General features: G+C 37.1%; 1 protein-coding gene across 1 annotated transcript in view; it reads left to right on the top strand.

Annotated features, from left to right (window-relative positions):
• The window catches only part of GRIK1 (glutamate ionotropic receptor kainate type subunit 1), a 130,939-nt gene extending 109,651 nt beyond the window's left edge, over positions 1-21,288 (top strand). Inside the window, exons 14-16 of the mRNA XM_020973904.2 lie at positions 3,898-4,123; positions 18,591-18,841; positions 19,985-21,288. Coding sequence (XP_020829563.1) covers positions 3,898-4,123; positions 18,591-18,841; positions 19,985-20,134 — 627 coding nt within the window. The 3' untranslated portion in view covers positions 20,135-21,288. The remainder of the gene's footprint in view (positions 1-3,897; positions 4,124-18,590; positions 18,842-19,984) is intronic.
• Positions 21,289-27,907: the final 6,619 nt, after the last annotated feature.

Raw genomic sequence — 27,907 nt, 5'->3', positions numbered from 1 at the left:
CTTATAAGAAAAAAAAACACAAAATAACTGAGCTGGAAAATAGATTAGGGAGAAATCATTTAAGAATCATTGGATTACCTAAGAGCCTTGAGCCAAAAAAGAGACCAGGCACCATATTTCAAGAAAATGTAAAGGGAAAATTACCCAGTTAGCTTAGAACCAGAGGGGAAAGTAGAAACTGAAAGAATGCATCAAGCACCTCCTAAAAGAAATCCCAGGAAAATCAGAGCCAAAATTCAGAACTTTCAAACAAAGGACAAAATCATTACAAGCAGCCAAAAAGAAAGGAGCCACATTCAGGATCACACAAAATTTACCAATTACCCCTTTAAAGGAGGGCTCGTAGGTGGCACAGTGGATAGAGTGCCAGTCCTGGAGTCAGGAACACTCATCTTTCTGAGTTCAAATCCAGCTTCAAACACTTACTAGCTATGTGACCCTGGGCAAGTTGCTTAACCCTGTTTGCCTCAGCTCCTGACCTGTAAAATGAGGTGGAGAAAGAAATGACAAACCTCTCTAGTATTTTTGCCAAAAAAACACCAAATGGGGTTACAAAGAGTCAGACATGACTGAAACTACTGAGTAACAACAACAATTTAAAGGAACAGAGGATTTGTAATATGATTTTGCAGAAGGCAGAAAACTAGGCTCAAAACCAAGAATAATATCCCACAACACTGAGCACAATCTTATGGGAGTGGGGGGACAGTTGATGTTTAATGAAGTAGATGACTTTCAAGCATTCTTGATGAAAAAAACAGAGCTGAATAAAAAACATTTGATGTTCAAACCTAAAACTCAGGAGAAGTATAAAAAAGTAAACATGTCTGGGAGGGACTAAATGAGATTAAACTGTTTACGATTCTATGTGGGAAAATGACATATATTAACCCCTCAGAAGTTTTTCATCACTAGGGCTGTTAGAGGGATTTTACTTAGACAGAGGGCACAGGTGTGATTCTATCTCAGAAGAAGAATGGAAGAGTGAGGAAAGGGAATGAGGGAGAGGGGAGAAAGGAGGGAAAGAATAGAAATAGGAAAAATTATCTCACATATATGGAGTGCGCAAGGAAGAATTTATATAATAGAAGAGAGAACGAGGGGAGGAGCAGGCAATATATGAAACTCACTCTCTTCTGAACTAGTTGAAGGAGGGAAGAATGTATATACACATGCAGTTGAGTACAGAAATTCATCTTACCCAATGGGGAAATAGGAGTGAAAGGGGTAAGAGAAAAAGGGGAAGGATAAGAGAGGGGAGGGTAGATTAAGGAAAGCAGTAGTAGGGGACAGTATAAAAAAAAATAGGACAAATATCATAGACTAGGATAGAGGGAAATACACAGCAAACATAGCTATGAATTTGAATGGGATGAACTCACTTAAAAACAGATGAAGATAGCAGAATGGAATAGAAACCAGAATCCAGCAATACGTTGCTTACAAAAAAACAAACAAACAAGCGATAAAAGCCACTTGAAATATGGAATTAAAATAAAGAGACTAAAAAGTAGTGGTCAGATAGGTAGGAGATTGAGTAGAGAGTAGTGAGAGAAGAAAAGAGTGAGTGACAGGGAAAACCTAGAGTTGAGAGAATATCAAGAAGAAGGTGGTTCCAGTTTGAAAGACTGCAGAGAGAGGTCAAGAAGGAAAAGCGCTGAGAACAGTCCATTGGATTTGCTGAGTTTGAAATCACAAAGAACTTTGGATAAAACTGTTTCAGTTGAATGAGAGAGCTCAAGAAATTTACCGTGGTGCACAAAGATACAGACCGGATAAAAACCCTATAACAGCATAGCCAGGTGTGAAGATGTAGAGATTTGCTTAAGGTGAAGAGGAAGCCCCTACCCTTGTAATGTAGGCAAGGCCATCACCTCTCTACTCCATGTCTCTTTGTATAAAGCAGGGCCTCTTTGGTCACTGTCCTTAACTCCACCCCCATAGATTTCTATGTGCATATTTAGATGAGGAAACAATGAAGAGGGCAGATGATTTAACATCACCAGTTCCTCTGCCTGCCTCATCAGACCACCACCAACTTCCTTTAACCCCCAACTGGGAGAGAACCGGATTCAGGTTTGTCCTAATTTAGAAGGTTTATAAAAAATGAGATAAATATTAAGATTCCTTCATAAAGGGTGCAAACCTCTGACCCTTTATCACTTTCAAACTTTGGTAACTACAGTGCTTTCATCTTTCTGCAACTCTCTAGGGCCAAGCCCTTTTCAGCTTTTGGTGTCCATCTCTTACCCAATTCTCACCCGTGGCTCCAAGAAGCTATAGCACGTACAGTGGCCACACTCTGGTAAAACTGTCTCTGCCGACGAGCTAAAGATAACTTGAGGGTAATTTACAGACCTCAAACCCTTTGGTGAGTTAGGGGGATGTCTACCCCAAGCATGTGAAGACGTTACCCCAGCAGACTGGGTGGAAGAGAACAATTATTTCCAACTGCCACGAAGGCAGCTGAAGCAGGCGCTGTGGAGCACTTAGAATTTGGTTAGACATCAAAGACGCCAAGGCCATCCATTGCATCTTGAGCCGTCACTAGTTGTCCTGCCACTGGACTTTGATGGCTCTGGAAGAGAGTGAGGTTGACGACTTTGTACAACTCTGCCTCACTTAAATCCAATTCATGTGCATGTCAAGACATCGCGGTGATATCAGTGGTCCTCTTCCAAAACAAAGGATGAACAACATAACAACATAACAAGCTCTCTGTTCACAAATAAAGATGCCCTTAAACCAAATAAGGTATGATTGATGATATCTTTATCTAAACCACCCATGATACCAGTTAAAAACATAAAACACACATTAAAGAATAGGAAAAATTTAGAGTGAACAATATAGGGCAACAATTTTGGACAGCAGTAAGGCTGGGTGATTGGGAAAGGAAATGCAGAGTACTTTCCCTTATTGTCCCGCCCAAAGAGACAAGTACCACAATCATTATTAGTCTCTTTCAGTTATACCTTTGCTTGCAGTCCTGACAGGTAGAAGTGGCTGCACCATCTAGCTGTCTCTATGCCATTCTTTGTGTGTCTTTTTGTCTCTGTCTCTCTGTCTGACTCTCTCTTTCAGGGACAAGCAAAAATGAAAATGCTTTTGCCATGTGGGCACTAAGTTCCCCAAATCCTACTAAGCTTGCTCATTTACTGCTTCCTCACTTCTCAAGATGTTTCCCTAACAGCACAAGGGGAAAAAACCAAAAACAAATTGTTGCTTTTAGACACAAGTCGTCCCAACCTAGGGTCTTCACACACCAGAAAGTTCAGTTTCAGCAGCAGAATTTTATTCCTCGGTTTGCAATTTTTCACAATTGAGAAATACTACAAATTACACTCCAGAACAATACATACTGAACAATACTTACTGGAATTTCACAGCATCTTGCTGTTGCTATTTTTCTTTAGCTATTGTAACTATTCTCCAGGACATATAGCTTGGTGACTGCATATTAACAACTTATCCTTACCATTTTCTTTTCTATTTAAAAACCTTTTTGGTTAGATGCTAAGCCAAATACATTTTTACTAGCACTTGTTAGATACCCTCAATCTTTGGCCAAGAACCAGTGAGTAAGCTGTTCCAGAAGATCATGGTACTTCAGTTTCAATTAAGCATGTGCTGTTTTAATTCTAGAATCTTTTCCTCTGTCTAATCAAAATAGAAAAAGGAGATTGAGGTAATGCAGATAATTCAATAAAAATAAATGTCATCTCCTTTTCTTGATACTTATTTCAGCTCCTCTGTTTGAAAATCATTAGCTGGTACTTAGGGTCCCCATTTGCAAAGGATGATATCGCTATGTGTCATTTGAACAAATAAGTTTGAAAAAGTACAGAATATTTTCTCTGTTATCTTTCTACTGCTACATTCTTTCTCTCCTTACAGAAATCAAAGATATCCACTTATGAGAAAATGTGGGCTTTCATGAGCGGCAGGCAACAGACAGCCTTGGTAAAAAACAATGACGAAGGTATCCAACGTGTGCTCACCACCGACTATGCTCTACTGATGGAGTCCACTAGCATTGAGTATGTGACTCAGAGAAACTGCAACCTTACTCAGATTGGAGGACTCATTGATTCCAAAGGTTATGGAGTGGGAACGCCCATTGGTAAGATGGTAAAGGTACATGACTTGGCACTGGATGCCATCATTCTGGTTAGGAAGATAGAAGTGAGCTAGGAATAAGTTCTCTTTGCCCTCTTTTATTTCATTAGTCAACATAATTGAATTATCATGTGTTATTTTAGTACCTTATATATTTAACCTAGGCTTCAACCAGTATTCCCTGTATAAAGTAAGCCTGCTGCTTTTACAGGTTTTGTGTATGTCTAAATATGGCTCCTGGTCAGGTTTTGATAAATAACTCAGGAAACTCACCTACCTTTCTTCCAGGAAGACTTTAATGACTACCTGGAGGAGAACAGGAGAATGCATCATCAAGTTATCTAGTCTGCTCTCCTCAGAAAGGTGGTATTGGGCTAGAATTAAATCTATCTAGTTTCATTTAAATGTATCCACTAAAAGGTAAGACGTAAAGCTTATATCCAAAGGCTCAATTCCCTTGCCACTAAACGCTAATTAGACAAAAGACAACCACAAATAGTAAACAGCAAATAAATCCATTTGTCTAAGCAAACAGAAGTCAGAGAATTTATACAGATTAGAATATTCAGTTAATAAATAGTTATTAAGTACGTACTGTGTGCCAAGCACTGTGCATGAATAAAGGCAAAAGACACAATCCCTGCTCTAAAGAAGCTCACAGTTTAATGGGGAAACAGCATACAAACAACAATGTACAAACAAGCTTTATACAGGACCAAATAGAAAAAAAAACCATTAAACAGTGAAAGCACTAGAATTAAAGGGGAATCAGAAAAGAGTTCTTGTAGAAGGTGAGATTTAATTAATATTTGAAGGAAACAATGGAAACCAGGAGTCAAAATTGAGGAAAGAGAGCAACCCAGGTATGGGGAACAGCCAGTGAAAATATCCCAAGTTTGGAAATGGAGCGTCTTGTTCAAGAAATAGCAAGGAGGTCAGTGTTACTGGCCACAGAGTGTGTGGGAAAAGGGAAGATAGGATGAAAGAAGACTGAAAAAGGTGGGGGATGAAGGGAAGGTTATGCAGGGTTTTGAATGCAAAAAAAATCAGATTTTCTATTTGATCATGGAGGTGATAGAGAGCTAGTGAAGTCTACTGGCTGAGGGGAGAAGGTGGGTTACATGATAGGACTTGCACTTTAATAATATCATGTTAACAGCTGAGTGGAGGAAGGAATAGAGTGGAGAGATACTTGAAGCAGGCAGACCATCTGGAGGCTGGAGTATGAAGTAATGAAGGGCTATCCCAAGCAGTTTCAGAGGAAAGAATGAGTTATATATGAAAGACTTAATGAAAGTAAAAATCAATGTGTCTTGGTAGCAGATTGGTCCAACAAATAGGGGGTGAGAGAGAGTGAGGAACTGATGAAATCTAGGTTGCCAACCTGGGTGACTAGGAGGAGGACACTCAGTTGTAATAACAAAGTTAAGAACAGGGGAGAATTTAGGGGGAAACATAATGCGTTTCAGTTGGTACATGTTGTATTGAAAAAATGTCTACAAGCCATCCAATTCTAAATCTATACTACAAGCTGGAGAAGGAAGTCTAGAGGTGAGCATAGAGATTAAGGCTTCAAAAGTAGAGAGAATCACCAGCACAGAGATGATATTTGAATACACTGGAACTTGTGGGATTAGCAAGTGAAATAGTATTTTATTTAGGGAAAAGAGAAGATCCAGAATATAGAGCTTGGTAGAAGACTCCCAATTAGCATGTATGACTTGGATGAGAAAGAGACTGAGGAGCAGTGAAATGGGTAGGATAGAGAACAGGAACCAAGAGGGTGGTAGAAAATGTCAAAGGCTACAGAGATGTCAAGAAGGATGAGGACTGAGAAAAGGCCATCATAATTGGAAATTAAAAGGTCACTAGTATATGAAGAAAGCAGTTTTGGTTGAATGATGTAGTGTGAAGCAAGACTTGAGAAAGTGAAGAGAGTGAGTGGAAAGGAAGTGGATGCACCTATTATACATGACCTTCTCAAGGAGTTTAGCTTTAAAAGGCCAGAGAGATACAGGACAATAGCAGGGATGGCTACATTAAGTGAGGCTGTTTGAAGATGAGGGACACATGGACATATTTGTAGGCAGAAGGGAAGCAGCCAAGGAACAGGGAGAGATTGAAGATAAGTGAAAGAGAGGGTCTAATCTACTGGACGATACAACATGGAATGGAATACTTATGCCTGGAGTCAAGAAGACCTGAGTTAAAAACTGGCCTTAAACACTTACTAGATGTGTGACCCTGGACAAGGGATGAGTTCCTCAGTTCCTCATCTGTACAACGAGCTGGAGAAGGAAACCACTCCAGTATCTCTGCCAAGAAAACTCCAAATGGGGTCACAGAATCAGACACAACTGAAAAATGACTCAACCACAACAATTCTGGCATCATTCATAGTTACGTAGCATCACCAGGAGAATATTAGTGTTAAAGAAATGGATTTTTGTTGTAGCAAGAAGGCTGAGATCACTAAAAGCTCTGAAAATACAACAAATGCAGTCCATCTTTTTAAAAATTTTTTTTTTAATTTTTAGGCAATCAGGGTTAAGTGATTTGCCCAGGGTCACACAGCTAGTAAGTGCCAAGTGTTTGGTCTGAGGCCAGATTTGAACTCAGGTCCTCCTGACTTCAGGGCCAGTGCTCTATCCACTGTGCCACCTAGCTGCCCCAGTCCATCTTGATCTACTATGCAATGCTGGCCCCACTTCACTATCTATTTGATCTATCCAAGATAAAAAAAAACAGTGATTGACTAATTCAATAGGTTTCCTTGTACAATTACAAGTCATCATTTGGGAAATATGCATTTTAATCCACTTTGGTACTATCCCAAATAATCAGACTATACAAACATGGAAGAATGGTTGAAATTAGTGGACTACATATGAAGCTCACTTTTATATGAAGGAGTGTTGAATACACACAAACACAAACATACAGTTGTGCTTATTATGTGACCTTAGTCCTTTCTTTAAAAATTCTTGTCTGTCTGATTAAATGATTCTTACCTAATAATTTTGGAGGGAAGCTCATAAGTGGGGGCTTGAGTCAGTGACATTAATGAGAATCGCCACCAACTCCTCAGAGGCACCCCCAAGAACCTGACAGGGAGATTTATCTCTGAGTATGAAAGTGGGGATGAGTATCCTCAGAGCTTAAATGGGATCCATATATTTGATCAGTAATATTGACCACATCTCTCTGTCTTTCAACCCTTTATTCTTTATGAAGAGGTGGTTGAGGAAAAAGTGAGGCAAATGTATAAAAAGATATGATGAAGGGAAATAAGCAGTGATAATGGGATGAACTCACCTATAAAATGGAGGAAGATAGCAGAACTAATCATAAAGCAGAACCAACAAATTGTTGTTTACAAGAAATATTTTAAATAAAAATATTCACATAGAGGTAAAATAAAGAATGGATCAAAATCCATTCTGCTTCAGCTGACCTCAAAAAGGCAAAGCTATCAAACATGATCAGAGACAAGGCAACAATAAAAACCAACTTGATTAAAAGAGATAAACCTAGAACTCCATTATACTGAAATGTACCCTAGACAATAAATTAATATTGTTACTTAACAATTATGCACCAAATGGTACAGCATCTAAATACTGAAAGGAGTAGACTGGAAAGAAGGTGAACTAGAAGGAAGACTGAAAGGAGTAGAAAGGAAAGATGGTGGACTAGAAGGAAGGAGTATAACACAGTTCTCCACTACAACAAACATCTAGGAAGAGTTTCAGACAGAGGAAATCCATGGAGATGCCACAATAAATCATTTTCCAGGCAAGTTCAGCATAAGAAAACAGCCAGGGGCCTGTGAGCATTGAAGATTAGATAGATAGATAGATAGATAGATAGATAGATAGATAGATAGATAGATAGATAGACAGATAGAAAGAAAGATAGAAACACAGATAAATCTAGATCTATCTATATATATGCAGCATCTGTATACTAGGACAAGTAGTAGGGAATAGGAACCTTGCAGGAAGCAGTAACAGGGGACACCCAGCAGCTGTGTGACTCTGAAGCTGAATCTAGGTCATGGATACTGTAGTTCAGGCATTTATAACAAAGATGGGGCTCACAGTTCAGATTGCCACTATGTTAGCAGGCACAGAAGTAGCAATAGATCCAGCTTATACCTGGGCAAACAAAATAAGTAAGCTGTAAGGAAGTTAAGGCCAGAAAAATAAATAATCAGATTAATTTACAGAAAGAAATATTCTGTAAAACAATAATAGTTGAGAATTTCAGTGCACCCCTCTCAGACATAGACAAATCTATTCAAAAGATAAACAGGAAAGACATTAACAGACTGAACAGAATTTTTATAAAATGAGATATGATAGTTCTCTGATCATTATTGGCTGGGAACACAAAGGAATGTATATACATATATAGGTATGCATATACCTATATATGTATATATCCAAAAACACACACATTACACACGCATGCACACACACACACACACACACACACACACACACACCTTCTTCATATAGAGATATTTCTCAGCTGTGTATGACTCACAAAAACTTACAATGGAGTTAGGGCATAAAAGCTAAACTTTAAAAAATATTCAACTAAGTGTCACTGAATAGGGTATTAAAAATTAGAGACTAAATAACTTAATCCTAAAAAGATAGTCATGGGTCAAAATATAGATAAAATAAATAATAGAAAATTTCAGTAATGAAAATGACAATGATGTGACTACATACCAAAACTCAATATACTGAAGGGAAAGTTAATATCTCTAGAAACATTCATCAAGAAAAAGAGAAAGAACAAATAAAAGTGTTGGGTGCAACCATAAAAAAAACCCTAAACATTAAATAACTTTAAAAATCTCAACTAAATGCTGAAATGGAAATTCTAAAAACTTAAGAAAATTAAAAGCAAAATAAAAAGTTGAATGAATAAGCAAAATGAAATTTTAAAAATAAAATAAGTGAATCATTATCCAGCAAAATTGTTTAAAGGAAAGAACCAAATTGGTTTCAAAAATAAAAAAGAAGCAATCACAATAAATCTTCATTTAAAATGTTATAAACTATTCTCTCTAATTCATATGCTAACAAAATAGCCAATTTAAATGAATTGCATGGATATCTAGAAAAATATAAACTATATGGATTAACCAAAGAGAGAATTTAAATAACTCAATCTTAGAAAAATACACTGTACAAGCCATAAATCAATTCCAAAAAAGGAAAAATAGGGGATAATAATAGTAATGTTAATAATAACAGCTAATTTATATAGCATTTACTATGTACCAGACACTATTCTAAATGCTTTACAATAATTATCTCATTTGATCATCAAAATTACCCTGAAAGGTAGGTGCTAACCTCATTATACAGATGAGGAAACTGAGACAAACAGAGGTTTAGTGACTTGTCCAGGGTCATACTAGTACACTAGTACAGGGTTATACAGACACTAGGAAGTGTCTGAGGCTGGGTTTGAATTCAAGTCTTCCTTATTCTGGACCATCTAGCAGGCAAATGAATTTACTAGTGAAGTCTATCAACTATCCAAGGAATAATTAAATATGATATTATTTTTTAAGAAAAACTTTTTTAAAAGTAGAGAGAAAAAGGATTCTACTAAATTCTTTTATGGTGTTCTTCATTCCTAAAACAGGGAAAGGGAAATCAGGTAAAATGGAAGGAAGCAAACATTTATTAATCACTTGCTGTATGGCAGACAATGAGCTATGAACTTGACAAATATAATCTCATTTGATACTTACAACCCTGTGAGGTTGGTACTATTATTATCCTCTTTTACAGTTGAGGAAACTGAGGCAGACAGAAGATAGATAATTATTTGTGGCCACACACCTAGGAAGTATCTAAGGCTGGATTTGAACTAAGGTCTTACTCCAGAGCCAGCACTCTAGCTGTATAGACAGAAAACTGGCAAAATATTAGCAAAGAGGCTATAGTAATATATCCAAGAGAATATATCTTATGCTTAGGCTCTGTACCAGGAAACCAAGGCAAATTCATTATCAGGAATATAATGAACATAATAGATAATATTGATAGCAATCAAAACCACATGATTATATTAATAAGAGAGGTAAAGCTTTTGACAACATAAAACATTCATTTTTTTTTATTTTTAAAAATATTTTCTTTTTCCCCTAATTACAGAATGCAGATTGAATATGGGGGCGGGGTGAGAGGCAATGAGGAATCTATCCCTGGTTGTGAGCTTGAGGGACTGGAAGCATGGTATTGCCCTCTACAGTAAAAAGGAAGTAGGAAGGGAGGAGGGTTTAGGAGGAAATATATTGAGTTCCATTTTTGAAATGTTGACTTTCATGTGTCTACTGGACATCCAGTTTGAGATGTCTGAAAGGCAGCTGGAGATAAATATGAGATTAGAGTTCAGCAGAGAATCTGGGACAGAATAGGTAGATTTGAGAATTGTCAGCATATTTAAATCAAGTTATGCAAATTAAATCCATGCTAATTAAATCTATGGGAGCTGATAAAAACACTAAGTGAAATAGTATAGAAGGAGAAGAGACCCCTATGTGACATCTATGATTAGAGGGTGTGATCTGGAAGAAAATTTGGCAAAGGAGCCAGAGCAGTGCTCAGTTAAGAAGGAGAACCAGATGAGAGTGATGTCCTGAAAACCTTAGATTAGAAGGTTAAAAAAAATCTTTGTGTATGGCTGAGGCGGGGTGGATGAATAGCTCTTGGAAAGTGAATAGGCTGAGGAACTAAGTGGTTAGAGAATTTGTATGTATGTTGACATCTTTTAGTATAAGGGCAGGATTTGGAAAGGACAGAAAATATGTGAACTAACATCACTGAGGAACAAAGAAGAGTGATATGGGAGTCTGTAAACAACAGCTATCACGATTTTGGTTGGGTTGTTGTGTGTGTTGCGTTTGTCCTTCATTCTAGAAGAGGACCATGACATCAGGGAGATGATGACATGACTTGCAATTGACTTTGATTGGAGGGAGGGAGGGCTGGGGTTGTAGATATCAATAACATGAATCTCAAAGGAAAAGAGGTTACTGAATGATGGAGGACAACCAGGAAGTCGCAATGGGTTGTAAGGAGTATTCCAACTCCCCTATCTTGACACTGTCAAGGAGAATAGTAAAGGTGAATCCTTTACTGGAAAGAATGTCAAGTAGGCAGTGTTATCAGGGGGAACCAGGTTTTAATTATAGCTAGCATATGGAAGGAGTGGAAGAGGAACAGATTTAAGATGACTGGAAGTTTGTTGGGTACGGAACAGGCATTGAGAGGGCACAATGGAAGGGACCTGTGGAATCTGATTGAAAGTTTGGGGTGGAGGGTTGAGAGGGATGGGAATGAAGAAGTGGGTGGTGGGAAATGGGGAATGGGGTTTGAATGACTCTTAACAGGACTTAAGAGTCTCTGAGGTGTGAAAGGTATGACCAGCTATGAAAATGTTCATCACTGAGTGGAAAGAGACACTCTTCTTCCTCCACAGAGGTTGGAAATTGGGCTACAGGCAAATGCAATATGAGATGGAGTGGAGGGGCATAGAGGGTCGGATGGTCAGCTGGGAAGCACTATTTCACAAGATCTCTTTTTTCCCCAAAACTGAAGATTAGGCAGGAAACGGGCTTAGCTGGAGGTGGAAATTAAATCTGAGAAGGCTGTCAATGTGATAGTAGAAGAATGTGGTAGACTCCTTACCTAGGGAGTCTATGAAAGAAATGAAGGGGCTAGGTTACAAAGGACTTTAAAAGCGTGCATTTTGATCTTCAAGATAATATTGATTATGGTAATATGATCAGATACATGCTTTAAGAGGATCAATTTGTTAGCTGAATGCAAGCTGTATTAGAGCAGGGAGAAACTTAAAGCAGGGAGACCAATCAGCAGGCTGTTGTAATATTCTACGTGGGAAGTGATGAGGCCCTGAACCAAGGTGGTTGCAGCATCACTGGAGAGAAAGAAATAATAGAAATGTTATAAAGGTAGAAATAGTAGGGCTTGACAACTGATTGGATATATGGAGTAAAAGAGAATGAAGTCAAAATGACCCTGAGGTTGTGAGTTTGTATGACTGGGTGGATGGCAATACTGACAGTAATAGAGAAGTAAGGAAGAGGGGAAGGATAGAGATTGGGGAAAGGATAATGAGTTCAGTCTTGGACATGTTAAGTTTAAGTAAATTGTTGTTTGATTTATCCAATAGACAGCTGGAGATGTAAGGTTAGGAGAAAGATTAGGGCTGCACAAGTAGAGATGAGAGTCATCTGCATAGAGATGGTCATTGAAACCACAAGGGCTGATATGTTCACCAAATGAAATGGCATGGAAGAAGAGAATGATGCCTAGGAAAGAGTCTTGGGTGACCCATGAATGAAAATCTAGCTCAGGAAACTGAGGAGTGATCAGATAGCTAGGAGGTTGTATGCAGAAGGAAAACAGACGGTAGACAAGGAGAAATTGAAGATAAATGAGAGGGGAGATGATAGTGGAACAATCTTCTGAAAAAAAAAAGACAATATTGAATGTGATCACTTGTTCAGGTAGAAGGCTTCTTTTGGCAAGAAGAAAACTTTTCATGTTGTTGTAGTATGTCCTTCACGCTTGAAGAGGAACAAAATGACATAATGATATCCGGGTCAAGATAGAGTGTGTCTGGCTGTGGCTGTTCATACTGATGTGAGCTCAGAAGGTTCTACCATAGGTCAAGCACAAGTAATCCATATGACCAGTTGGGAGGGAGATGTCTCTAAATTTGTACATCTCATGTTTTCTTTGAGCTACTGCAATTCTACCTTGCACCTCTGCTTTGCAAAGCAGAATTGTGATAGCTCAAAAGAAAACACAACCACTTCATGTGAAACAGGGATGAAAGAAGAGAAAGTGGCAGAAGGCATCTGAGTGATGTGAGATGAGGAACTCTCTGTGAATGGCTTCAGTATTTTTAGTGAAATGTGACTACTTATAAAGTGGGGGAGAGGGAGTCATGGGAGACTTGAGGTGGGATTATAAAGATATGGAAAAGCTACTATGGTGAGTGGGATAGCGAGCGAATTGGTTAGGAAAGTATAAAAGGATTACTTTGTTTTTTCAAGGACTTAGTTAAGATTATGTAGCAAAAACTTTTAGTGGACCCAGGCAGCATGGTTTTGTGATTTTCTGCAGTTTCATTCAGGTGCATGTGAGTAGAAGTGAAAGCAAGGGATGATGGGAGTAATCCAAGACTAGAATTTGGAAGGACAAGACCATTGGTAGGAAAAAAGGGACTCAAGAGAAGAGGGCAGGGCAGAGATGAATTGGTCAAGGGGTCATTTAACTCTCCTGGGGTCTGAGAGAATAAAGTATTATTAAGTTATGATGAGGGCAAAGAACAGATTTGGGGCTGCCAGGCAGAGGGAGAAGTGGAATGACAACAGATTTTAATCAGATAAAGGCACTTCGGAGTTCATGAAAACAGAAGTGAAATACTTCTAATTTTGTACAAACAAAGCGAATGCAGCCAAGATTAGAAAGAAATCGGAAAGCTGGGAAACAATTTTTGCAGCCAGTGTCTCTGATAAAAACCTCATTTCTAAAATATATAGAAAACTGAGTCAAATTTATAAGAATACAAGTCATGCCCCAACTGATAAAAGACAGACTCATGACAATGTGATTGCCACTTGCAGGAAAATGCCACGCCACCATCATCAATGCTTGTGCTTCCACCAGGATGACACTTGAGGTTAAAGAAAAATTTTATGAAGACCTGGAGACCCTCATCATCCATGTGTCAACAGAGGACAAGCTTATAATTCTGGGTGGCTTTAATGCCAGAGTAGGCTATCAGACATGGCAGGGAGTCTTTGGGAGGAATGGAGTTGGAAACAGCAACAACATTGGTCACTTACTACTGAAGACTTGTGCATCTTGTGACTTGCTCATCGCCAACACTGACTTCCATTTACCACAATAAAACCTAGTGGAACTTAGTTCTCATTATAGAGAAGGGACAGACAGGAAGGGTGACAAAGGTGATGTGTGGCAGTCAGAAAATGCACTGGCCCCAAGGTAAGATGACTACCAGAAGACTTAATGTCAACAGATGAGAGTGCTTCCCTGTGGCAGAAACAGTTTGTTGCCAACCTGGAGGGAAAGCTTGACAACAGTGGAGCGGAAAAAGAGTGGGCAGCTTTCAGAGATTTCATGTACAGCACCACATTTGGTCATGTAGGCCAGAACACTAGCAAACATTAGGATTAGGGTGATGAAAATGATGGGGAAATTCAGAAGCTGCTAAGTGAAAAATGAGAACTCCCCAGGGTTTACCAGCAGGTTATTTGTCTGTCTCTAAGAAGGCAGCACTTAACTCCATCAAAAGTAAAGTGCAAGCAAAACTTAGAGAGATGTAGGATTCTTGGCTCATTAAAAAGGCAGGTGAGATTCAGGTCATTCTGGGGTTTGTTGTTGTTGTTTTGCTTTTGTTTTCAGTTTCCAACATTCACTTTTATAGGATTTTGAGTTTTAAATTTTCTCCCCCTCCTTCACTTTCTCCCTCCCCAAGATGATGTGTAATCTGACATAGGCCATACATGTACAATCATATTAAACATATTTCCACATTAGTCATGTTGTAAAGAAGAATTAGAACCAAAGGGGAAGACCATGAGAAAGAAAACAAACAAACAAAAAACCCAAAAGGAAAAATAGCATGCTTCCACCTGCATTCAGACTCCATAGCTCTTTCTCTAGATGTGGACAGCATTTTCCATTATGAGTCTTTTGGAATTGTCTTAGATCATTGCTATGCTAAGAAGAGCTAAGTCTATCAAAATTGCTTATCCCACAACGTTCTGTTACTATGTACAATGTTTTCCTGGTTCTGCTTACTTCACTCAGCACTAATTCATGCAAGTCTTTCCAGGTTTTTCTGAAGTCCACCTGCTCATCACTCCTTATGGAACAATAGTATTCCATTACATTCATATACCACAACTTGTTCAGCCATTCCTCAAATGATAGGCATCCCATCAATTTTAATTCTTGGCTACCACAAAAAGAGCAGCTATAGATATTTTTGTACATGTGGGTCTTTCCCCCATTTTTATGATGTCTTTGGGATACAGACCCAGAAGTGGTATTGCTGGATCAAAGGGTAACTTTATAGCCCTTTGGGCATAGTTCCAAATTGCTCTCCAGAATGGTTGGATCAGTTCACAATTCCACCAACAATGCATTAGAGTTCCAATTTTCCCACATCTTCTCCAACATTTATCATTTTCCTTTTTTTGTCAACTTAGCCAATCTGATGATAAGCCATAATTTTAAAGAGAAGAAATGCGAGGCCCCAAGAAGTTAAATGTCTTGCTTGAATTCAAGCAGATAGGAGGTCAAAATGCTTATACATTAAAAAAAAAGTTGTAGCGGTTGACTTAATAATACATGTAATTGTGGTAATAATTTATACACTGAACCACTCTTGCAATTGTATATGAAAATAACTAATGTCTTTCAACTGGCTTTTTCCTCACCCCCTCCCTCAATCTACATACTAATTTAGTGATACACATTTTGCATAACACCTACAAAACTTTGCTAATTTTTCCAATTTCCCAAGGAGAAGACAACAAGGATCCTGATTATAGGATAGCTGTGTTGATAAGTAACTAAAAAGTACTGGAGAAACTTTGGACTAGGTGTAGATATTCTGTAACTGGTTCTGGTCGACTTACCACATGATGAAAAGGAGCCACTGGATTGGCTATGGCTATATAGCCAGAAGTGGTGGTGGTTTCAAAAGGCATTAGTTAATCTCTTTAATCTCTTGCATTGACTTCTTCCAGTATTGTAGTACTCCAATGAGTGGATATGTATAATGTATATAAGCCTCAAGGCTTTTTTACCTTGGCATTTTTTTTTTCCATTTTAAGAAAGATTGGAAGAAAAGGAAAACGATAAATGTTGGAGGGGATGTGGGATGCACTGTGGGTGGAATTGTGAACTCATTCAACCATTCTAGAGAGCAATTTGGAATTATGCCCAAAGGCTATCAACCTACATGCCCTTTGATCCAGCAATACCACTAATAGGGCTATTTTTAAAAAGAGGGATTTTTCTTAAAAAGGGAAAAGAACCTATTTGTACATATATATATATATACACACACATATATATTTGTACAAATAAGTGTGTGTTTGTGTATGTCTGTTTCTTTTGTGGTGGCAAAGAATTGGAAATTGAGGGGATGCCCATTAATTGGGGAATGGCTGAACAAGTTGTGGTATATGAATGTAATGGAATATTATTGTGCTATAAGAAATGATGAGCAGGATGATTTCAGAAAAACCTGGACTTACATGAACTGATGCAGAGTGAAGTGGACAGAATGAGGAGAACATTGTATACAGTAACAGCAACATTGAACATTTGCAATAGATAACTATACCTGAATTAGCTTCTTCCAGCAATAAATGGTCCAAGGCAATCCCAAAAGATTCATGAAGAAAAGTGCTATCCACTTCAAGAGAAAGAACTGATAGCGTCTGAATACAGACAGAAGTATACTATTTTTACTTTCTTTTGTTCAAATTTTCTTCCACAAAATGACTAATATGGAAATGTTTCATGTGATTGAACATGTATAACCGATATCAAATTGCTTACCATCTCAGGGAGGGGTAGGAGAGGAAAGGAAGGATAGAATTTGGAACTTTAAAAAAAATGAATGTTAAAGTTTGTTTTTACGTGTAATTGGGGAAAAAATAAAATATTGCTTTTTTTTTTTAAAGAGAGAGAATGGAGACTATGACATTATGAGTTTCAAAATGTACAGGAATCAAATCTATGCCAGATTTTGCAGCTAGCTCCTGTTAAATGAGGCATGACCTTTACGATCCAGTCCAAAAGTAGCTGGGACAAGGGCTCATCTAGCAGCATGCCACATTTGTATGTGAACTTGGTGAGACCAATACTTTGAAGAAGCTATATTGTCTGAGCCCAGTCTCCCCTGAAATAGAATGGGGAAGAGTGTGTCCCCATGGTGCTGGTGCTATATATTTGTTTGTAGTTTTGTTCTTGCCATATCTTTCAGGACTTGGTCAGACATTGAAGATGCCAAGGTCATCCATACATCCCAGGCTATCAGAAGTCCTCTCGACTTTTGTCTTGCCACTGGACTTCCAAGACTATGGAAGAGAGTGAGGAATGCAACTCTGCCTCACTTAAATCCCATTCACATGCAAGTCATCACCCCATGATGTCACTGGTCCTCTTCAAAAACAAAGGATGAACATGTCCCAACTAAACTCCTATCTTCTGCTGAAGGCCTCCTCCAATTCCTCTTAATTTGAATCCTTTCCCTCTTTATTTCCTATTTATCTTATATATAGGTTGCTTTGTTCACATCTTGTCCCCCCATTAGACTGTAAGCTACTTGAGGGTAGGGACCATCTTTTGTCTCTTTTTGCACCCCCAGCATTTATCACAGTGCCAGGGCACCTTGTAGATATTTTAAAAATGTTAATGGATTGATTGAAGTAAATATCACTTTGTAAAAGCTAATTAATGTTAATTGGTTACACAGACTTGGGGTGCTTGTCACTGAGATATAAGTGGGGAGAATCACACCAGAAAGGGGGGTGGAGAGATTGAGCTGATAATAGAGGCAGATCAATCTCTCTGGGATACATCCATTCTCCTGAGTGGGTGATGTAGCTGCCCTTGCTCTTGGAAATAGAGGCCAGAATACCAGCTACACTTTGGATTGCCTATAATGGGAGTTTGATAATTCTGAATATATATGCTACAGACATAATCTTGTGCTTTCTTATCTCAGCAATCTAGAAGCACCTTCAAAGGTCATTGTGATGACTGGGGGAGAGGGGTTAGATAGGACACATGTAAATTTTGCAAGTCAAATGGAATTGGGGAAGGGGGAGAGGAGGGTCATCTCTGAATCTGGAAAATTATCCTTAAATTCATGTACCAACTTAAGATATAATCAATAGCCCAAAAGGAGGTAGAATCAAATCCTCTGGAACCATTTAGCATGAGAAAAGATTACTTTAAAAACAGAATGCATGGGGAGGCTAGGTGGTGGACTGGCCCTGGAGTCAGGAGGAACTGAGTTCAAATCTGACCTCACATACTTGACACTTCCTAGCTGTGTGACCTTGGGCAAGTCACTTAACCCCAATTGCCTCACAAAAACAAAAGAAAACAAAACCAAAACAAAAACAGAATGCGGGAGTATTCTTGGTTAGATCCATCTTATTTCATATAAACACACCCAAAGGCATACCAAATGATCATCTCACCCTTTGTAGTTCTTTCTAGACTTAAAACTCTACCTTTAACTCTCCTTATCCTTTTCCAGTGTATTTTGGTTCCCTTCTAACCATTTACCTTTTGTAAGCACATTGTTATTTCCCTATATATAGGTCTAATCAACATCACCCAAATGACCTTACTTTCCAGGCTCTCCTTACCGGGATAAAATTACTATTGCTATCCTCCAACTACAAGAAGAAGGAAAATTGCATATGATGAAAGAAAAATGGTGGCGGGGAAATGGCTGCCCTGAGGAGGACAGCAAAGAAGCCAGTGCTTTGGGAGTAGAAAACATTGGTGGTATCTTTATTGTGCTGGCTGCTGGACTTGTCCTTTCTGTGTTTGTAGCCATTGGAGAGTTTATATATAAATCAAAGAAGAACAGTGATGTTGAACAGGTGAGTCATTTATTGCTTGGGTAGTTGACAATTGAGTGTAAATTCTTTTTTCCTAAAGAACTGTGTCACTTTTCATTGAAAGACAATACAAAATGTCCATAAAAGTCCTTTGAGAGGGAAAAGCAACACAGACCTCTTCTTTTGTTTAATTGTACAGATTGAGCTGAAACTCCAACTATCTCATTTATTAATATACAAAAGGAAAAGAAAAAGAAAAACCTTGTTCTCTAAATTTGATTAGAGCTTAAGTGTAAAGAAATTCCAAGTACACTTATTTCTCAAATAATTGTTGGGTCTTGATACATAGACCTAAAAAGAAATAAATTTTTAAAACTGGAAAAAGATAAAAGAAGTTGAAGGAAGATTAAGTAGGAATAGTGATTTATCCAAAACAAAGTTTACACTAAGTAAAGGCATTCTTTCACAATTTGATATTCATATTTTTTAAGAAACATAATTCATAAAGGGAACATGGTAAATTTTTATAGAAATGTGAAACAGGATGCAAATGGTCATGTAGTATTGAAAAATATTTTATTAGAAAATTTGAGGATCATATCATGCTTTTGAAAACCTGTTAGTTTTTTTTTTTTCATTCTGAATCAAATATATAATGAGCAAAGTACTAACATGGTTGCTATCTTACCTTAAAGTATTTAATTCCAAAGCAGAGCAGAATGTCACCTTTTAAAAACTTTAGATAACATTTTACAGGTTACTACTGACCCAACTGATTAAAAGGCTGCATTTCTATAATATAAATAATTAATAATCCAGGCTAATTTTAAGTGGAAGTCTTTCCTGAACTTTGAATACTATGGATTGTTTACTATAATCTGATATCTCTTCAAAGTGAAATTTTTATCAGAAATAACAGGGCAACAATGAATATTATTTAAATGAGAACATTATTATAGGAATTTTTAATGAAAAGGAAGTATATACTGCATTGTTGTCACCTTTTATTTTTTCTTAAGGTCCTTTAATTTGTTCACCTTATTTCAAAAAATAAAATTCTGAAAATATTCACAATTTTGGTCCATCTTCCTATAATTTTCAACCTCATTTTGCTTGTGTTTTGATTTCATTTTTATTTTAGCTTACTTATTTTTATTATAGTTCCCTGTTTCTTTTGCTTTCAAGGCTTTTGGTTTCTTTTATGGACAACAGTGTAAACAAACTCAACCATCCAACTCCACATCGGGAACCACCGTCACTATGGAGCCAGACTGTGGCAAATTGATCCAAGAGGAACAGGGGATTCCGACACAGTCCTCAGTCCATACTGTGTAGTCAGTAAAACAAAAGGTGTGTCAAATGGAAATCGTTTGTTGCAAGACTTAGAAACTACAAACAGCATTTAACTCTTCCAAATGACAGTAATTTCCACAAAAACGGTCAACTGCAGAGAATCTGGAATGTTGTACAGACATCTTAAAATAGAGGAAGTTCACTTTTTATAGGCATTGAATGCAGTGCACTAGATGATTGTATTTTATGTCTCTATATGTACATTATTATGTTCTTAACATTCCATTAGGAAGAATTTTAGGAAAAAAAAAGCATTTATATTGTTTCTATTCTTCTGCCTGAAAATAAGCTTATTCCATGTAGTACTACCAATCAAAAGGGAGGTACAGATTATAGCACTGGAAAAGCATTAAATAGTATATATAATTTATGGTGCTCTTCTCTAATTAATGTCCTCCCTGCCAGCTCTTGTAGATCCCTAAAATTCAAGACACAGATATCAAAGATAGATAAAGGTATAGGGACAGGGATATATACTGTAGGAAAATCTTTATATATAAGGCTTGCCCTTGCTGTGGTTACAGTGTATCAGAGCAGACCCTGGCATGTGTGTCTAGTTTCCCTCCTCCAATGGAATAGAGAGAGATTGACCACACACACACACACACACACACACACACACACACAGATAGGTAAATTGGTATAGTGATAAGGATATTGGTATAGGGGTATAGGGAGAGGTATGGGATTATAGAGGCAGCTAGACGGCTCAGTGGACTGGTAATAAAAGTACTGAGCCTGGAGTCAGGAAGACCTGAATTCAAATCCAATCTCAGATACTAGATGTGTGACCCTGGGCAAGTCACTTAACATCTGTTTGCGTTAATCCACTAGAGAAGGAACTGGCAAACCATTCCAGTATCTTTGCCAAGAAAACCCCAAATGGGGTCACAAGATTCAGACATGACTGAAATGACTGAACAAGAACAATCTAGAGTGCATGTTAAATTTTCACCAGTATTCTTCTCTTTCTGTCTCATTAATTAAATTCTGTGGTAGTTTTTTGGCTCCAAAAAATTCCTGTTGTGTCTGCTTCAGCAACTAATTTTTCCCTGTTGAATCAAAAACAGATGCAAAAAAAGCAACTTTCATATGTGTCCTCTACTTTTAGAAAGATAAAATTATCACTTCAACAAGTCATGGCTTTATGGCTTTCCTGATTTTGGGGGGTGAGGAGAGACGGAGGGAGGGGAAAGGTGTGAGAGAAGAGAGAGAGAGAGAGAAGAGAGAGAGAGAGAGAGAGAGAGAGAAAGAGAGAGAGAGACAGAGAGAGAGACAGAGAGAGAGACAGAGAGACAGAGAGAGACAGAGAGACAGAGAGACAGAGAGAGAGAGAGAGAGAGAGAGAGAGAGAGAGAGAGAGAGAGAGAGAGAGAGAGAGAGAGAGAGAGAGAGAGAGAGAGAGAGAGAGATCCGGCATCTTTTGTATGGTTGAAACCTCCCAATACTACAATAATGTATTTCTATTCAAGGCTTATGATGTTTCTTAAACTTACCCAATTTGTCCTCTATTCAGGTATGTACTGTACCACTATAACAATGTAGATAATGTAGACAATGTAAAATACAGAACATTTAACATCATAAAAGAGATATGCCTACACTGACAAAATTGCAGGTCTAGAACAAAAACAAAAAGCTGATCCTCTAAGTAGAACCTTCCTTTAGCCTATTTGTTGAATCTTTGTGTTAGGGGAGAAAACAAGTGTGAGAGAAGAATTCTAACTTTCCCAACTTTGGGAATAGAGAGCTCTTAATGACAAGAATCAATATTAGATTTTAGTGACTGGTCAAATCTACTGGTAATGTGTCCATGTTGAAATTCTTAAAATGCGGAGATAAGCAAAATTGAATGCATTTGAATTCTCATCTGGCTGAGAAACAACACATGTTGCCCTCCTCTTCAACAGAACAAGGAACAGAAGAACCTTTTAAAGAAAAATATTATTTGTAGAGAGGATTCCGGAAAGATGGTAGAATAAGGCAGGGAACTACCTGGCTCTCCTAAATTCCCCCACAAGTGCTATAAAATAACACCTCAAAATGAACTTTGAGCAGCAGAAATAATTAAAGGTAGGGGTAAAGCAGTTGTCTGCCTAAGATAACTTGGGAAGACATTAGAAAAGACTTGACCTCTTAGAGTCATAGTTTGCCCTGACTGAAGTGCATACACCTCCAGGCAGATAGATACTACTGAATCAACAAACAAGCCCTGAGTTCAGCTATGAAGAGTGGCAGTCTCAGCTTCATTTTTCCCCTCATAGACAGTGTGGGTAACATTTATTAAATTTTAAAAGCTCAGTGGAGAAAGTTGCAGAAAGTTGTAGCTTTTCCCAATGTGAATCCCAAAAGGCATGGCTTCTTTTCTTCCTGTATTAAAATAGTTGATAGAATTAAGTATGTAAGACAATTGTTTCCTATTGACTAGATAATTGCATATCGAATAGGATAATAATTTATATTTGGACCCCTGAAATTATTTGTAATTTTCACATTATTCATAAACATTAATTCCATGCTTACTAAATGTAAGAGACACGGAAAAATGTAAGACAGTCCTCTCTCTGTGAGTCTACAATATAACTGCTGAAATGAGGAAGAAACAAGTCAAAAGAAAAATAAATAATAAAAGACTTAAATAGCAGTGTAGGACATCACTAGGGAAAAAAATTCAGGTCTTCCATTTCCAAAGCCAAAGGTATTTGGTATTTGAGAAGACTTTCTGATGAGAATCAAATTCTATCACCAAATGTTATAAATTCAGTCTTATTTATTGGAAGACTTTGAATTCAATTTACATTAACATAAGAATTGAGATAAAGTGGCATCAGCTGAAGTCACCTGCTCCAACATAAACCAATAAACAGTTATTCACTGAGCACTTACTCTGGGACTACCACTATTGATGAAGAGGCCTGTGCACACAGAGGATGAAAAAGGGAGATTCAAAAGTAATGAATGCTATCCCTACTGACCTATTCTCGTAAAATCATTCAAGGTGTCATTATTTGTATGTTTTAAAGTATATTCATTTTTGTGATCAAAGGACAAATAACTAGTTGGTACATTCCTATCTCTTTTATTAATGTCAGTGTATTAGGAGATGAACAAAAGTTAAATTCATCAAAGATAATACTATATTATAGGACTCATTACTTATAGCTTGAATTTTAGAAATGGCAGCTTAGGTTCAGATTCATACACTATACTTTCTAAGAAAATATTTAACTTATTTATGAATATAACAATTTCATTTATCTTTCAAAATTTTGATAGGTATACCTAATTACCTCATTTTTATTTCAACCTCATTCTCATTACAACTAGCAATATTTTTAGAAGAAATACACAATTTTAATTTCTTTTCAGAAAGGAAAAATATCAATTAGGTTTATTTTAGAAAAAATAGATTTTTATTTTAGAAATGTTGGCTTTATGGGGTACAAAATAAAGCTTTGGTATAAGTCTATTCATTTTTTATAACCTTATTGAATTATCTTCATTATTTATCAGCCTGTCTTTAATTTAACTATATTTATACCACAAATATGTAAGCTTTACATTTTCAAAGACTTGTGGATTCTATTGTGGGTAAATTTAGAATGTATTCCACTTTTTTTTAATGGAAGCCAGAGTGTTTCCAACTTGTTTACTACGTGTTTCCCCAGGCAGAAATGATAGGTGGACAAAGTCAAAGGAGGTAATATGAAGAGCAGAACTGGTTCTTCTCTTTGCGATAGACTGGCATCAACTCTTTAGATCTACTGAGGCTTAATTCTAAGCAAGACTGGATTCAGAAAGTACAGGATGAAGATTTGCCAGATCAAATGACTCTGCACATTTTCATGTTTTTCTAGTGTCTCTATTTCAAAGCTATAATGAATGAAATGGAATTGTTGCTCAACCATCAGGAAAACGATTGCAGAAAAGGTTAAGAAATAAGGAAAGATCAGCTTTCACAAGTATTGTTACTTGCCACCAGAGAAGAGAGTAACACAAGCAGAAGAAAACATAGGATCATTTCAGCAAGAAAAATGAAATAATTGTCTATAAGATATTGGCATAGGAATTTTTAGTAATAGATGATTTTTAATAATAGATTAAAATTTTAATAAATTTTTCTCCAAAAATTCATTTTGATTACTTTCAATGTCTACATCTCATTTAAAAGTTATGAGGTACACACGTTTAATGGTTCACATATCTACATCTGCTTATATATAAATTATGAGGTACATATATTTAAAGGTTAATATAGATGCACTACCAACCATTCCCAAAACTTTCTTTTAAAATTAATTTGTATGTTCATGCCTTATGAATCTTCTCCTTTGCGATACATTGTTATATGTGTTAGAAGCGAGAACAAAAAGAACAGGATTTTTTTTCCCAGTAAGATATCAGACTGCTGTGCCAAGCTTCACTAGTTACCTCGCCTGAATCTGGTTAGTTTCTTTCAGCTGTTTTCCCATTCACTTATTTGGAATGATAGATACTCCCAGCTCTGTCCATGAACAACAATTACACACCCACTGAGTTCAGAGCTTTGCATGCTAGCCATTATTAGGAAAATCATCTTATAAACTTGAGTTTAAAAATACAATCTCCTGGGTGTGTTTCTTAAAACATACTTACAATATACTGTGCATATTGTGAGAGGAAAGATTAAATATCTCATGAAATCAGATTCTCTATGACTAGTAAGATACTACAAAAATATTTTAATTTATTCTCTATACACTTCCAGGACAATGAAAGTTTCAGACTCTAGAAAATAAAATGCACCTCAACTTTAAAGGAGCCACTAACTACCTGTTTCGGAAGGGATATTTGTAGCTGTGATGGTAGAACAGGTTTGAGATTTAAACATTCAGCTTCTTCAAGGAGTCTTTTTCGCCCTTCATAAAGCTGAAAAAAGGTTGGCATTCTCTGCATTTCTCCCTTAATGCTGGAAGCTACAAGTGTACTTTGAGATTAAAGAACCTGAGAGATTAAAGGGCCTCCTAATCTTTAAGACACTACTCCATCCACCACATGGGGTGAGATCTCCACCAAGGAGGAAAGAGTCTTAAAACAATAGACTCTGGGGCTCAGGTTATGTAAAAAAAAAATCATTTTGTAAATTCATTACCCATAGCTCTAAATTCTTTCACCTTTCTAGATATGAGTTTTGTGATCTTGCACTGTTTATAGAGTACTACAGTCTTCAAAAATACCCACCAAATATGAACATATCAAGAGGAAAATGGTTCCAGAATGAATTTTCTTCTTTATTAACAGAAAAGTCAGTATAAAATCAGAGGAAAGTCCAGTTTTTTTTTAAAGAAAAAAGAAAATTTCTTATTTTAGTTCAAATACCCTTCAAGGTACAATGAGAAATCCAGCATCTTTTGAAATAATATTCTATGCTATGTTCTCTATGCTCAACCCCCATTTTACAGAGATGTTGTAAAGGTGAAATCACCAAGCCATGGTAGCAGATTGGATATGGGAGGTGAGAGATGGTAAGTAAACCTAGATGATTCCTAGGTTGTGAGCCTGAGGGACTGGGAGAATGATACTGCCTTCTACAGTAACAGAGGAAGGTGGGCGGTAGAGAGCGCAAGGGGAAGATTTAGAGTGAAAGGCCATGTTGATTTTAAGACATCTACATGTTGAGTTTAAACATCCAGTTTGAGATGCCTAAAAACAGGTGGGAGATGCAAGGCTGGAAGTCAGCAGACAGTTTGGGGCAGAATAGGTGAATTTCAGAGTCATCAGCATAGAGATGGTAATTAAATCGATGGGAGCTTGATGAGATCACCAAGTGAAACAGTATAGGGGAAGAAAAGACTGAAAATACCAAAGATTTCAGGAAGAAGAAAATTCAAAGACCTTGAACATAAACAGATAACTCAATAGGAAAAACAGTAATAACAGAAGGAAATATGGCCTCCAGATGTAGTAAATGAGTTCAGTTATCTATGAATAAATACTGCAAAATAAAGGAAAACGTTCCAACACTCGATGAGACAGAGGACTCTGTGGAATTTGAGGAGAACATGGAAATTACAACATGCTGTTTCTGAGAGGTTTAAAAGAGAAATGAGAATTAGAACAAAATTTATGTCCTACACAGGAAAAATAATGAACAAAATAGAAAAACTAAAATCTGCAATGGCAAGCTTCACCAAAGAACCAAAAGAAAGAACAATAGAGTGGAATGCAAATACACAGAAGTGAAGGGCAACCTGGGGAAAGAAAAAAAAATGACACTTAAAGAAAATGGGCTCATTAGGGCAAGCAAAGTATGCCGAACTCAAAAGACAGGATGTAAAGAGGATCATAAGTCTCCCAGAAGAACATTACAGGACAAAAAAAATTAATGAAAAAAATTATAAAAGAGAACTACTTAGAAGTTCTAAACATAGAAAATGAAATTCCAATAGGAAGAATTCAAAGATCCACTCCATTAAAAAAAAAAAAAAACCACAAGGCTGCCAGCTCTAAGACATATAGTGGTTAAATTTAACAGTTCAATTCAGAAACAAGAAGTTCATCAGGAGAAAGTTCCTAAGTTCAACAATAAGTCATCAGGAGAAAGACCTTCAAATACAAAGGAAAGGACATCTGAATAACAAAACCATTCTGAACCCACTAGAAAAAGAAGGGAAAGGAATAATGTGTTTCAAAGTGCAAGGGAATTCAGGATGCATGTAGCCCAGGGGGACCTATCTGAAAATCTGAGCTTAACAATATAGAAAAAAAATGGATGTTCAAATAAAGACTTTGAAATATTTTTAGAAAAAAAAACTGGCGTGATTATCTGCTTTTTGACCACCCCAAACAGAAACGGAGGGACAATAAATACAAGAGGGACAACAAAAAAGACCAGTAAGGGATTTCTTTCTAAATGTACACAAGGAGACAGAAGTAAAGGTGGGAATCTGGCAGAGGCAACAGCGAAGACGCAGAGGGGATTCTGGATAGAACCTGAAAATACCCTCTCTCTACAGACGAATGCTTCCTTTGTGGGACTACATTACAACATAGGAGGGTACATAAAAGGGAGGGAAAGGAGCAGGCGAACAGAGAAGACTGAGTGTGTGTGTGATGAATACAGAGAAGCATGGAAAGATCTGTATGAACTGATGTAGAGTGAAATAAGCAGAGCCAAGAAAACAATCATAGTGACTACAGCAATGTAAATGGAAAGAAAGACACAACAAAAAAATCAAAAAACAAATAGAATTATGAAGATCAAATGAAAAGAAATGAGAAAATACAGCCCCACCCCAGCCTAACCCTTTGTGGAGGTGGGAGGTCCACAGGTATTATACATTATACTTTTCAGACTCTCCCCTCTCCCCCCCCATCCACAGAATACTATGGGATACTATCATGATTTAAGAAACAAACAAAAAAATCAATAAAAATATTTTTTTTTAAAGCAGAGAATTAAAGTTCTAAACTAAGGCCAAAATAAGGTGGGAAATCAGTAAGTAGTTGTTTGATTTATCAAACACGTTATCTTGACGGAGCCCTAGGGAGTACTACTCTCATAGAGTAGGAGTTGGAATTAAGCATTTTTTTTTAAAGCAGAGGTTAAAATGCATGCTTGCCTAGATCTCTGAATGCTGGGATGAACACCCATTCCTCTTACACATGATAGTTTCCTAACATTTATGTTCACATAAAGCCCATTTTCATTGTTTTTACAAAAGTCTAAGATTAGTAAATTTCCACAACACACAAGTAAACAAAAAATTAACAATA

The sequence above is a fragment of the Phascolarctos cinereus genome, unplaced genomic scaffold, assembly GCF_003287225.1.
Source record: "Phascolarctos cinereus isolate Bilbo 61053 unplaced genomic scaffold, phaCin_HiC Scaffold_726;HRSCAF=1367, whole genome shotgun sequence".
NCBI lineage: Eukaryota > Metazoa > Chordata > Mammalia > Diprotodontia > Phascolarctidae > Phascolarctos > Phascolarctos cinereus.
This window is presented reverse-complemented; position numbering and strand designations above follow the sequence as displayed.